This window comes from Rhinolophus sinicus, linkage group LG15 (genome assembly GCF_036562045.2).
Source record: "Rhinolophus sinicus isolate RSC01 linkage group LG15, ASM3656204v1, whole genome shotgun sequence".
Classification (NCBI taxonomy): domain Eukaryota; kingdom Metazoa; phylum Chordata; class Mammalia; order Chiroptera; family Rhinolophidae; genus Rhinolophus; species Rhinolophus sinicus.
In genome coordinates, this window is record NC_133764.1 from 1,638,225 (window position 1) to 1,651,153 (window position 12,929).

The 12,929-nt window shown below is 40.6% G+C and overlaps 1 protein-coding gene across 3 annotated transcripts in view; it reads left to right on the forward strand.

The window, feature by feature from the left end:
- COPS3 (COP9 signalosome subunit 3) overlaps positions 1–5,827 on the forward strand; it is a 34,410-nt gene extending 28,583 nt beyond the window's left edge. For all 3 annotated transcript variants that reach the window (XM_019715981.2, XM_074319464.1, XM_074319465.1), the window contains exons 10-12: positions 3,995–4,108; positions 5,084–5,164; positions 5,519–5,827. In XM_019715981.2, coding sequence (XP_019571540.1) covers positions 3,995–4,108; positions 5,084–5,164; positions 5,519–5,572 — 249 coding nt within the window. In that variant the 3' untranslated portion in view covers positions 5,573–5,827. The remainder of the gene's footprint in view (positions 1–3,994; positions 4,109–5,083; positions 5,165–5,518) is intronic.
- Positions 5,828–12,929: the final 7,102 nt, after the last annotated feature.

The window sequence follows — 12,929 nt, forward strand, 5'->3', positions numbered from 1 at the left end:
ATTATGGTCTCATACAGAGTATTTTCACTGCCCTAAAAATCCTCTGTGCTCTGCCTGTTCATCCCTCCCCAGCAACCACTGATCTTTTTACTGTCTCCATAGTTTTGCCTTTTCCCGAATGTCATATAATTGGAATCATACAGTATACAGCCTTTTCACATTGGCTTATTTTACTTATAATATGCATTTAAGGTTCCTTAGTGTCTTTTCATGGCTTCACAGCTCATTTCTTTTTAGCACTGACTAATATTCCATTGCCTTGGGATATACTAGCACAGTTTATCCATTCACCTGCGGAAGGACATTCTGGTTGCTTCCAAACTTTGGCCTTTATGAATAAAGCTGCTGTACCCATCCTTGTGTGGGTTTTTGTGTAAACATAAGTTTCCAGCTCCCTTGGACAAATACCAGGGATCATATGGTCAGAGTATGTTTAGTTTTGTAAGAAACCGCCAAACTGCCCTTCCAAGTCGCTGCACCAGTCTGCATCCCCACCAGCAGTGAATGAGAATTCCTGTTGCTCCACGTCCTCACCAGCGTTTGATGATGTCAGTGCTCCGGAATGTGGCCGTTCGAATAGGTGTGTAGTGTTTCTCGTTTTAATTTACATTTCCTTGATGACATACGGCGTCGAGCATCTTTTCATGTGCCTATTTGCCATCTGTGTGTCTTTGGCGAGATGTCTGTTCAGGTCTTTGGCCCATTTTTTAATGTTTGTCTTCTTGTTGAGTTTTAACAGTTCTTTGTACATTTTGAATACGAGCCCTTTATCAGATGTGTCTTGCAAATATTTTCTCTCAGTCTGTGGCTTCTCATTCTCTTGACATTGTTTTTTGCAGAACAGAAGTTGTTAATTTTAATGAAGTCTCGCTTATTTTTCTCATGGATCATGACTTTCATGATGTATCTACAAAGTCATTGCCATACTCAAGGTCATGTAGGTTTTCTCCTGTGTTATCTTTCAGGAGTTTTATAGTTTTGCATTTTATATTTAGGTCTGTGCTCCATCTGAGGGAATTTTTGTGAAGGGTGTAAGGTCTGTGTCTAGATTCATTTTTTGCATGTGGATGTACAGTTGTTCCTGGACTATTTGTTGAAGAAACTATCTTTGCTTCATTGTATTGCCTTGTTCCTCTGTCAAAGATCCATTGGCTATATTTATGTGGGTCTATTTCTAGGCTTCCAATTGTATTCCATTCATCTGTTTGTCTATTTTTTGTTTGTTTGTTGTTTTTCTATTCTTTAGGCCAATACCACACAGTCTTGATTACTGTAGCTTTATAATAAGTCCTCAAGTCAGGTAGTGCCAGTCTTCCACCTTTATTCTTCTCCTTTAATATCATGTTGGCTTTTCTGTGTCTTTTGTCTCGCCACATAAACTTTAGAATTAGTTTGTCAATATCCATGAAATAACTTGCTGGGATTTTGACTGAGATTGTGTTGAAACTATAGATCAAGTTGGGAGGAATTGACATCTTCCTATCCATGAACATGAAATTCTCTCAATTTATTTAGTTCTGTTTTGATTTTCTTCACCAGACTTTTGTCGTTTTCTCAGCTGGATCTTGTACATATTTTGTTGGATTTATTCCTAAGTATTTCATTGGGAGAATGCTAATGTAAATGGTATTGTTCTTAATTTCATATTCTACTTGTTCATTGCTGGTATATAGGAACACAATTGACTTTTATATTTTAACCTTGTATCCTGCACCCCTCGCTTGAATTGATTGCTTCCTAGTTCTAGGATTTTGTTGTTGTTGATACTTTCATATATTCTTCATAGATGATCATGTCATCTGTGAACAAAGACAGTTTTATGTCTTCTTTCACAATCTATATACATTTGATTTCCTTATCTTGTTGTATCAGCTAGAACTTCCAGTACGAAGCTGAAAAGGAGGGGTCTGATGGGACGTCCTTGCCTAGTTCCTGATCTTTGTGGGGAAGCTTTGAGTTTCTCTCCATTAAGCATGACGTTAGCTGTAGGTTTTTTGTTGATGTTCTTTTTATCGTGAATGGATAGTGGATTTTACGAAGTGCTTTTTCTGCATCTGTTGATATGATCATGGTCTTTTTCAGCCTGCTGATATGCTGAGTTACGTTAATTGATGCTTGAATGTCCTATCAGCCTTGCACACCTGGGATAAATCCCACTAGGTTTTGGTGTATAATTCTTTTTATATATAGTTGAATTTGTTTATATTTTGTTCAGGACTTTTTGCATGTATGTTAGTGAGAGATATTGGTATAGTTTTCCTATAATATTTTTGTCGGGCTTTGGTATTAGGTTAATGCTGGCTTCCTAGAATGAGTTGGGAAGTGTTCCCTCTGCTGCTATCCTCTGAAAGTGAGTGTAGAGATTGGCATAATTCTTCCTTACTTGTTTGGTAGAATTCACCAGTGAACCTTCCTGGTTCTGGTGCTCTTTGTTTGGCAGGTTATTAACTATTGATTCAATTTCTTTAATAGTTATAGGCCTATTCAGATTGTATGTTAGGTATTTTTTAAAGTAAACATTTCATTGAAGTATAACCTATGTACAGAAAACTACACTTAAGTTCATAGCTAAATACCTTTTCACAAAGCGAAGACACCTATGCAACTGACACCGTATCATGAATCAGGATATTACCAGCACCCCAGAAACATCTGTCCTGCCTGCTTCCAGCTCTACGCCTGGCTAGAAAGGTCACTGTCCTGACTTCTCATATCCTATTTTAGTTGTGTTTGTCTTTGAGTTTTATATAAAATATAAAAGGAAACATAGGTATATACATTTTGGGTTCTGGCTTTTTTGCTCAACATTAAGGGATTCATTCACAGTGTTTGTTGTGTGTAGTTTTAGTTCATTCATTTTCAGGGCTGCAGTGTTTCGCTGTCTGAGTATACCTTTCCGTTCTAATTAGATGGACATTGGGTTGTTTCCAGTTCTAGTTGTTACCCAAAGTGCTGCTGTGGTGAACCTAAGTGTGCATTTCATTTGGATATATTCCACCCACTGTTTAAAGAGGAAGCTGCCTGTGATCACATGGTCAGAGAGCTATGCATTTATTGAATACATGTTGGGCTGCTTGCTGTATCATTAAACAGCATCTGTCCCATCAGGGCCAGGAAGGAGTGGCCAGTGCCTCTGTGACAGATGGACTCATTGTTGTCACCGTGTGGAGCAATTTGTTAGGAATCATGATACCTGTTTGGAACTTTTATTGGCTTCTCACGTTTTAACTGCATGGACAGGACGGGGCTGTGAGCATCAGTCAAATAAATCCCCCATCACTGATGAAAATAAAGAGCATGGACCTGACCTTGAGACTACTTTGGACTCAGCACGGGCAGGAAAGTTTTCTTCAAGGACAAGAAGATAATTTCTAGTGGGGTGAAATAAAAATGCGTTAGCATTTCAGTTTTTAAAATGCAAGGGCAATGTATATTATATATGCTGAAATGAATGTAAAGATGCAAGGACAGTTTGAAAGCATTATGCTAAGGGGAGCAAGACACATACTGTATGATTTCATTTATAGAAATGTCCAGAACAGGCAAATCCGTAGAGCAAAGAGTAGATTGGTGATTGCCAGAGGCTGAGAGGATAGGCGAATAGAGAGTCACTGCATAACAGAGGACAGGATCATCCCCTTTGGAACTAGATAGAAGTGGTAGTAACTACACATTGCAAATTAAATGCCACTGAATTGTTCACTTTAAAATGGTTAATTTACATTATGTGAATTTTGCCTCACATATAAAATAAAATCCAAATAAAAAATGCAAGGGCAGGGATTTTTTGTGAGTGTGTGTATGTGTCAGTTTTGCACCCTGTAGTATCTATAATGGTTTCTAGCACATAGTAGGTGTTCAATAAATACTTGTTGAATAAACAGCTGGTGCTAAAAATGCACATACAAATTTATTCATTGTTTTCTGTGCTTTCCCCTGATTATATTGAATCACTGTATGTTCACATAGTGTTTACTGATTTCTTTTTTTATAGATAGAAGATGGTGAAATTTTTGCAAGTATTAATCAGAAGGATGGTATGGTCAGTTTCCATGATAACCCTGAAAAATATAATAACCCAGCCATGCTTCATAACATCGATCAGGAGGTAAATGTGGATGCCAGGTTTTGATTTTTTGATTGATGTTTTAAGATGTTGCATTTGAAATACTGCCTTTGTGCTACAGGATTATTTTAGTTTTAAATACAGGTAGTTCTGAACTAGTTTCTAGGAATATCTTGGTTCCTAGAAAGTTAATTTTAAAATGGGCTGCTTAAAACCCTTCCAGATTATTGGTTATAAGTAACTGGTGGGTTAGCATTCCCATCGAGCTCACCAAAGCGTACTTTACCTCCTAAGACACCTGGAAGGTCTTACAATGAGTATAATTTTACCCACACCCACCTGCCACCTATCATGTAGAGCCTGGTTTCTGTGGTAAATGTATTTAGAGATCCAGGTCGGGAGTTCAGAAGACATCTGTGTGTGAGGAGTGGGGTGAATGGGGTAGCTGGGCGAGGAAAGCCGCCCGCAGTTCCCTGTCGCCTGCAGCCATGGGCCGTGGAGCAGTCATCGCTGCGTCTTCTAATGTCATGTCGCTCGGACATGAGCCGGGACTGTGGGCGGTCTGTGTTTCTCACCTCTGGTTAGGGAAATGGGTTGACCCGAACGTTAAATCTCAAAAACCTAACAGCAGTGCATAGTAGCTACTTCAGCATAGTAAAACCCTGAAATCTAGAAGTGTTTTGGTAACTCATTTGATGACAGATGTCACCTGAATGATTTATAGTCTTTATTTATCCCACTTAGTGTGGCTATTTTTAGGTTTTACTGCAAAAGACATTAATGTGTTTGATAATGGGTTTCTGCCCTGGATCCCACTGGGATGTTAGTTAATATACAATACTTGCACTGTGTTAACTTTCTGAATTCAAAAAAGTCTGACTCCAACACCTGTCCAGCCCCCAGGGGGTTCAGGTCAGGGGCTTGTGACCCTGCAGCACCCACAGTAATTGTCCGGGTGCGAAATGATGGCCTTGAGCCACACCTGCTTACTGACCACCTTGCACTTGGCCCTCGCAGATGCTGAAGTGCATAGAGCTGGATGAGCGGCTGAAGGCCATGGACCAGGAGATCACGGTGAACCCCCAGTTCGTGCAAAAGGTGATTGGGTTCCCTCATTAACTAGAACAGGGCAGGATGGAGATGAAAGGGCGTCCGCATGAGGAACGGGGACTTGGTTTCAGGTGAAATGTTTAACTGCCAGACGTTCTTGAAAATCTTTATCACTAAGTTCACAGAGAGACTGTTGAGAGCATTTTCAACCTATGGCCTGGAAGTGTGCGGAGGGGGATGCGGAGGGCGGACGGGAATTGCCTGCTCTTCATTGTACACAGAGATTATTGTACACAAAGCTGTAGGGGGGCCGTCCTCTCGGAGGCCTGCGTGCGCGTGGGGCTGGTGGAAACGCGTGACAAGGGCAAATGTAACTGCATACACCGCCTCACTCTCTTACAGAGCATGGGATCACAAGAAGATGATTCCGGGAACAAACCATCCAGTTACTCTTGAAACAAATGGCCATCCTGAGTGAAATGAGAAGCTATCACCTTGGCCAGTAGCAAGTGTTAGGAGGGCAGCAGGGAGGACCAAGCCTGTTTCACCTGGACGTTAAGAAATTACATTTTGTTTTGACTTCTTCAGTCCTTTGTGCTTTCAGAAAACCATTCTTTGCAAAGGAGAAAAAAATCTAAAATCTGTTGTGGATTTATTTATCCTTGGATTAATGTTGTTATTGCATTAAATCTGCCTTTTTGTTTTAAATTATTTGAACATTGATGTGTCTTCTGTATCACTCTTTTTCTTCTGAAACATTTTTAAAAAACATTTATTTTGAACAGAAATAGGTAGATTTTAGACATTTTTGGAAGATTTGGATTTAAAGTTATCAATTGCCTTTAAAAAAAGCTGGGAAAGTCTAAGGCAAAAGCTAATTTTTTAATAATTAGAATTAACATGCATTTTAGTGGCAGTATGAATTATGAATTAAAGAGATAGTATTGTACTCTTTCTAACCTTTGCTGTGTGCTACACACTTAAAGTCTTGCGAATGGCTTTTTTTTCTTATGAGACAGAGGCCAGATTCTTTTTCTTCTACAAGTTGAGCTGTGCAGATGCATTTTCATTACGTTCAGGGTCCCTCCTCTACAGAACTCGGATGTGTCTGACTAGGGTTTCCTGAATTAGCCCTGGAGTGAGGTGCAGCCTTTGTAACGTGTGGTCAGATTAAACTAGAATTTGGTCCTTAAAAAATGTTTCTGTCTCCCTAGCACCCTTCACTTTTTTAAATGTGTCAACTTGTGCAGTCACATTTTCATTATTTACAAAAAGAAATTCTGAAACGTGATGAGTCATGTAAAAAGGTCATGTGGTCTGTTGTGATAACTATTCCACTTTGCTGCAGAAAAGCAGCCACAGACCATCTGTATGTAAGTCAGCGAGTGTCGGCAGAGGCTGGCTTTGACTCCCCAACGAAACTCTCAAGTTCTCAGGCTCAAACTGCTGCTGCCGGTGGGCTCTGCGTCATGGCCACTCAGCCTACACTTCGTACTAGGAAGCAGAGTACGGAATGGAAATCTTCCTTTTACCTTTTAGCAGTGTGGTGAACTACAGACAGTTTTGCTTTTTAAAACAAATTAGACAACTGATTTACCTGGATCTGAATTAAAATCACCTAAAATGTGTTTGAAAATCCTAGTAGCTGCCAGTTATGACATTTAAGTAGAGTAACTCTTGTGGGCTTCTAATGAAAGGACACTATTAGCTTTTTCCCCAAAATGGTTTTATTCAAACACCACATCATTTTGAAACAACTCAACCGGGTATGGTACTTTCGGTCTCTTCATAGAATCTGCGAACCACACATCCTTGCCCCTCCTGGGTCAGTGGAGAAGCGGGTGGTGGTTGTGATTGTCTCAGCTTTACAGCCACCTGTATTCTTTCTGATTCTAGGGCTAGAACTCTGCAAACCGCTGTTTTTGCCAGCAGGAGGCAGAATATAAAGCTAGGGGAGAGCAAAGGCCGGGCTCCTTGCTGTCTGCTTCCTGTTGACAATAGGAGCCAGCAGCAGCTTCTCCCTGGTAAGGATGCTTCCAGCAGCAGCAGTGAGCCCCAGGTGGTTTCTGCTCATGGCACCCCCTTAGCGATACCGGCCCCAGGAGGCAGGCCGCCCCCTTCCCACAGATTAGGGACCCAGTTCCATGGGGCACGTCCTCCAATTTGCTAAATTCTACTAATCCTGATCTCTTCCCTTTGTTCCCCACGCCCTGAGGGTGGTGGTATCTGCTTCCTGCAGTCACTACCTTGATGAGACTCTTCTCTCTCCAATACCTGATTAATGGACCTATTAAATTGTTTTTGTTAAAGAAACGAGTGGTTTGTCTCTTCTGACAGGAGTTATTTTTGAAAATCTTAAGGGGTGGAGAAGATGTATGGCTTCGTTTGTTATTAAGGAGAATATAAGATTTCACACATGCTGCCCCTGAAAAACATGTTGCCTGGCTATGCCTCTCTCTTCTTTTTGAATAGTTATCAGAATCTGTTTGCATGAATAGTTAAGACAGCCTTAGCTGTTTCTTTGAATTAATTCTCAGCAGCAACTTACTTTGTGAACAAGTTTCCTTATGAAAACCTGGAGCATTTCGATGGTGCCAGAAGAGAGTGTTTGCACAAGGGGAATAGGGCCGTTTCTGAGGCCCGAGGCTGTAGCCTGAGTTCTCTCAGAACTTTTCAAGTCTTTTCCTGGTAATCTCAGATGCTAATGCTCTGAATTAATGAGAATAATTGCCCTCAGAACACCTGCTTCCTCCGCTATCGGAAAGGAGAGCATTCTTACGAAACTGCACGTCAAATGGCGTAAAGCAAAGAAGCAATTGCCATTCATTTCTATGGGAACATTTTGAAGTGCTCTCAGACCCCCAAAATAACCTACCAAATCATACCAAGCAACACATAAAACCTAATGTGACACTTACATAGGAAAAGCAGGAATGATACAAATGATATGACAAATACAGTGTTTAAAGTGCAGTGAGCTTGGCGGGCCCCTCACTGCTGCTCAGGCACACGCTGCTTCTGCAACAGCTCGCTGCAAAACAAACACTGAACACTTCACTTTCACCTTTTTATGAAAAAGTGAAAATCCTCTTCAGATTTCTTTCAGTTAGCGAAAACAGGTACTAATGTCAGTCTTTTGTAAAAGTGAAGTGGCATAATGCAAATTTTCGAAAAGCAGGGGACACTTGCATTATGTATGTTTCTATTCATATTGGTACCAAGTGAACTGTCCAAAGAGACAATGTTTATCTTTTAATACAGACTTTCTTAAATGTATGTGCTTGGTCTGAGTGATCTCGGATGTGGGATATACTAGCTGGTATGAAGTATTCTTTAAAGAAACATTTGGCTGCATGTTTTGAAAATGGCAGATGCTTTTTGAGCCAAACAGTAGTATTGTTTGGCAGTGAAGCAGTGGGATTTTCCTGCCTTGTGTGGATGGCACCTTCTTTATTTTGTTTAGTAAATCAAAATCCCAAATAAAGCTAGGTAGTAGAACTGTTAACCTAGAAATAAAAGGCCAAAGTGAGAGACAACAAGCATTTATTTGAAATAAAAAAAGAATAGCTCTTTGGGAGGCACTGATTCAGGCAGAAACCCAAACAGTGTTTCAATGAGGAGAAAAGGCAGTGGGTATTTATGAGAAAGGGAAGGGGAACAATTACATCAATAGAAGGAAAGCATTTCTATTGGGGCAGATAAGCTAACATAGCAACGCTAATTCTAAAGAATGTGTTAATATTCAGCCTAATAGTCATCAGTCCAGTAGTCATAATAACTGCTTTCTTGTTATCTTTGCAAACAGTTCTTTGGGCAACAGTGTTGCTTTAGGCTCAGTCCAAAGGTTATTTCGTCCTGGTTTAACATTTCAAAGGTTTGAGGCATACGAGGTACAAGGCAGTTCCCCTGGGATAACAGTTCTGCCTCCATTTTAAAGTGGCTCCATTTATGTGTTTACACTGAATAAGATACCAACTAGCCTTAATAGCAGAGTAATGCCTGTGTGATCTATTTAATCAGGGACAAGTACTTTTACCTTTCTAGCAAACAATTTGGCAGAGGGGAAGTTAAATCTTAGGTTTTTAGGTAGAACTCTTGGTGTTCATTGGTGGACCTACCTAGTTCAAGTTCCCTCCTCTTTCTATGCCAATGGTCAAGTTGTATTCTAATTCTCTCCCGTTCGTTGCTGTTCAAAGATGCAGTTTTGGGTTTGTAAGTTCTAACTTTCTGGGTTGCAACTTGAAATGGTAGCCAATCTGTAGAAGAACACATTTGGACCTAAGTCTGAGCAGTTGCAAAGAGCCCAGAGTAAATAAATGACTGGGTAAATCAGATACCGTACTTGTGAATAGGAAAATGAGATGGCTACTGTTTTTAAGCAGTTGAATTACTTGATGATGGTGAACAAAAACAAAATCCTATCTGCCTCCTTTCCTAAAATCAAAAGTTGAGACCAGATGACTTTTGCGAACTATAAAAGGCATTTAATAAGCTTGGATTCATAATGAACTGTTAAAGTTTATTAGACTAAAAAGAAACCACTTGGTAATTAAGAAGCAGCCAGTATTAGATTAAAACACAAAACGCCTATCAGTTGAATTCTAACTGGGGGAGGGAGTTAATTTTTAAAAGCATTCTAAAAGTGCTATGATAAAAAATATTAAGTTAACATTAATGTGCTTTTTTAAGGAGAAAATACTGGACTACTACTAAGAGTTCTTGCCTGGTAACTGGCTGGACACTTTATATGCAGAGTTGATTGTCTAATAATTGACAGAGGTTGTGCATGAGTTCCACCCATTGTTTGCTGCCTTTCAGCAGCCAGCCAGAACTCCCACACTGCTAAACACATGTGAAAACATAGACAATGTTGTCGGTTTCTGGAAGAGAGGAAAGCCTAGGCTATTAATTATTTTTACAACAGGGAGTCTACTATGGTACCCTCAAAATAATGAGATGTGATTTAAACTATCTGATCCAATTGTTTACAAATGAAACATGCCTCTTCTTCCTGAAACTGCAAATTGATTCGGGGACATGATGCTTTGACTCAAAGACAAAGCCCAACTGTGTTCTGTAGCTAAATGAGGCCCTGTGTTGGTCAGGGTGCACCTAAAAACCTCTGAGAAATTTCACAGTGAGACTTGACTTGGCTTCCCTTTGCTCTGCAGTCTTGGCAGCTGGTATCCCAAAGCACTCTGTCAGCCTCTATGCTTAGCTATCAATACCTGCTTCATTAAGCCTCTTGGTTTAGCACTAGGAAGGCAGAAAAGCGTTAGGAAATCTTTCATTCTGATGGAGCCTATTTCAGTGGTGGAAAAACATGTTCTGGACTGTGAAGGCCTCTCAGTATGCTTTTGGTAACATTTCATAAAATTCCTGTTGTGCAATAGGAACGTTGAGTTGAACGTGGCATTTCATTTGGTTGAGCATTGGTGCTTTGCTTTCTCACTGACAATGTGGGGTACATTTTCTGACTTCTACGCTGTCTCTTGTTGAATGTCCTTGAAAGTTTACACTGAGAGCACAGTTTAATTAGCCCTTGGTACAATTCACTGAGGCAAGCAATTGACACGTAGTTGTTACTTTTAAGCAGATTTATAATTTTTTTGAGAAAGCACCTTCGGAAAAAGGTGGCTGAAGCCAACGGTGCTGGCTAAAGATATAATGGAATAAAACAAACAAACAAAAAGATATAATGGCATAAACAGAGTCCAGCTGTAGTCCAGTGCACATTGAATTTTACTGAAAATGGCAGTGGTTGAATAAACAAACCTTCCTCCACTTGGGACCTTCATTAGCTCATCATCATGGAAATAAGGGTAATGTGAAGAAGGTGGTGTCCTCCACTAACACAGAAAGTTAATTCCTCAAATTAAAGTTACAAGACAAAGAAATGTTTTCTCTTGGCTTAAAACGTGGCTAATAGATGTTAGTTTCAAGAACACCTAACATTGAAATGGGAAAATACAAGATTGGTAAAAGAAAAAGAAAAGAAAAGAAAAGAAAAAGAAAAAAACCTGTCTTCCATATTGAGGCAATAGAATATACAATCGGAGTTCTTTTTTAAAAAAAATGGTATTATGGGGTGACCAGAGGGTTCAGTTGGCTTGAGCACAAGCTCTGAACAGGGTTGCCGGTTTGCTTCCCACATGGGCCAATGAGCTGCGCCCTCCACAGCTAGATTGAAGACAACGAGCTGCCACTGAGCTTCCGGAGTAGTGGCCGGGTGGTTGGGTTGGTTCAAGAGCTTCAGCTCGCAACAACAAGGTTGCCGGTTCAATTCCCACATGGGATGGTGGGCTGCGCCCCCTGCAACTAAGATTGAAAACGGCCACTAGACTTGGTGCTGAGCTGCGCCCTCCACAACTAGATTGAAAGACAACGACTTGGAGCTCATGGGCCCTGGAAAAACACAGTTTCCCAATATTCCCCAATAAAAACAATTTTTTTTAAAAAAACAGGGTAACTAATTGAACATTTTGGAGTTTGTTCTTTGCTTATTAGCGAGGAAGTCAGTTAATCAGATTTGTATTCAGAATTGCTAACGTGGCCATTTTCAATGGTGATTCCTGTTCACTTTGACAAATGTTGGAAATGTTTTCTTTTAGAAATTGGAAAGGCACAATAGTACAAGGAGGCTGCAAATGTTTGTTTCACCTTTCCACTAAGACTTACAAAGCATTTTACAAACTCAATGAAACTCAAGTATCTTAGCAAAAGTAAACATAGAATTCCAAATCAATATACCCTTGTGGGGTTTTTTTGTTTGCTTCAGAAATTATCTTGTGACTTACTAAAAAATATGTGAAGTTTGTGCTAGTATCAAGAGGAATTGTATTGGTAAGAGTAATTAAACATATAAATGCAATGTCTAACCTCACAATTCCATCCCATATTCCTTAATCTTTAAAAAAATCCACCTTGTCTTCCACACCAGTAAAAGAAGGCAGAAAACAAATTGCAATTTCGGTCATTTCTTGTGTCCTCCCTTCAGCATAACACGGAAATTCAGAGAGAGAAGTGACCTCGGCGATTTTTAAAAAGCGCAACCACCCATTTGTACTTGAGGAAAGCTGATGTTTTCTCCCCAACACTTCAGAACAACCACACTGGGGACACCCTGCCAGAGCCACAGCGACCAGGGTTCCCACAGCTGAGGACAGCGGGCTTTGGATGGGACGGGACACTAGGTGGCAGCACCACCTCGCAGGACAGGCCCAGTTTTCTAGGGCTCGGGATCGGACTCTCATCTCTACCCACGTTACATCATTCACCGATGACTTTAAAATTAATTTTAAGTAGACTGAATAACTGGCGCGCAAGTTTAAAATATTATTACTTAGCAATTTATTTATATATGTTAAAAACTTGGAACACCACTCAGCTAGGTGAGTCAGTGGGGTGGGGAGGGGGAAGACACAGCCGTGCACATGCGCACTCCCGCCCTGCCCCACCTCAAGAACCCGCTCTCGCCTCTTACCCGCGTTGGGGGGGAGGCGGTTCCTCCTGTCGCGTGACGACGCCTCCCTGCCACCGGCCCGCACGTTCTACCGAAGACGGGGGTGCATCGGCAATTTAATAAAAAACAATTGTTTAAAAACCAACTTTAAAAAGAAAATACAGACCTTTTTATAATGTTGAGACTCTCTCTTTCCCTTTTTCTTCGGTGTGGACCTAAAGTCCTAGGATGGCGATACTTTTTCTCAAATTTTTAATTTAAGTATTTCCCCCCTTTTGAAATGGTTTCCTCCAATAACCCCAGCGGGTGTGGATGGAACCATTCCGATCGCGGTGGGGGGTGCGGGATAGG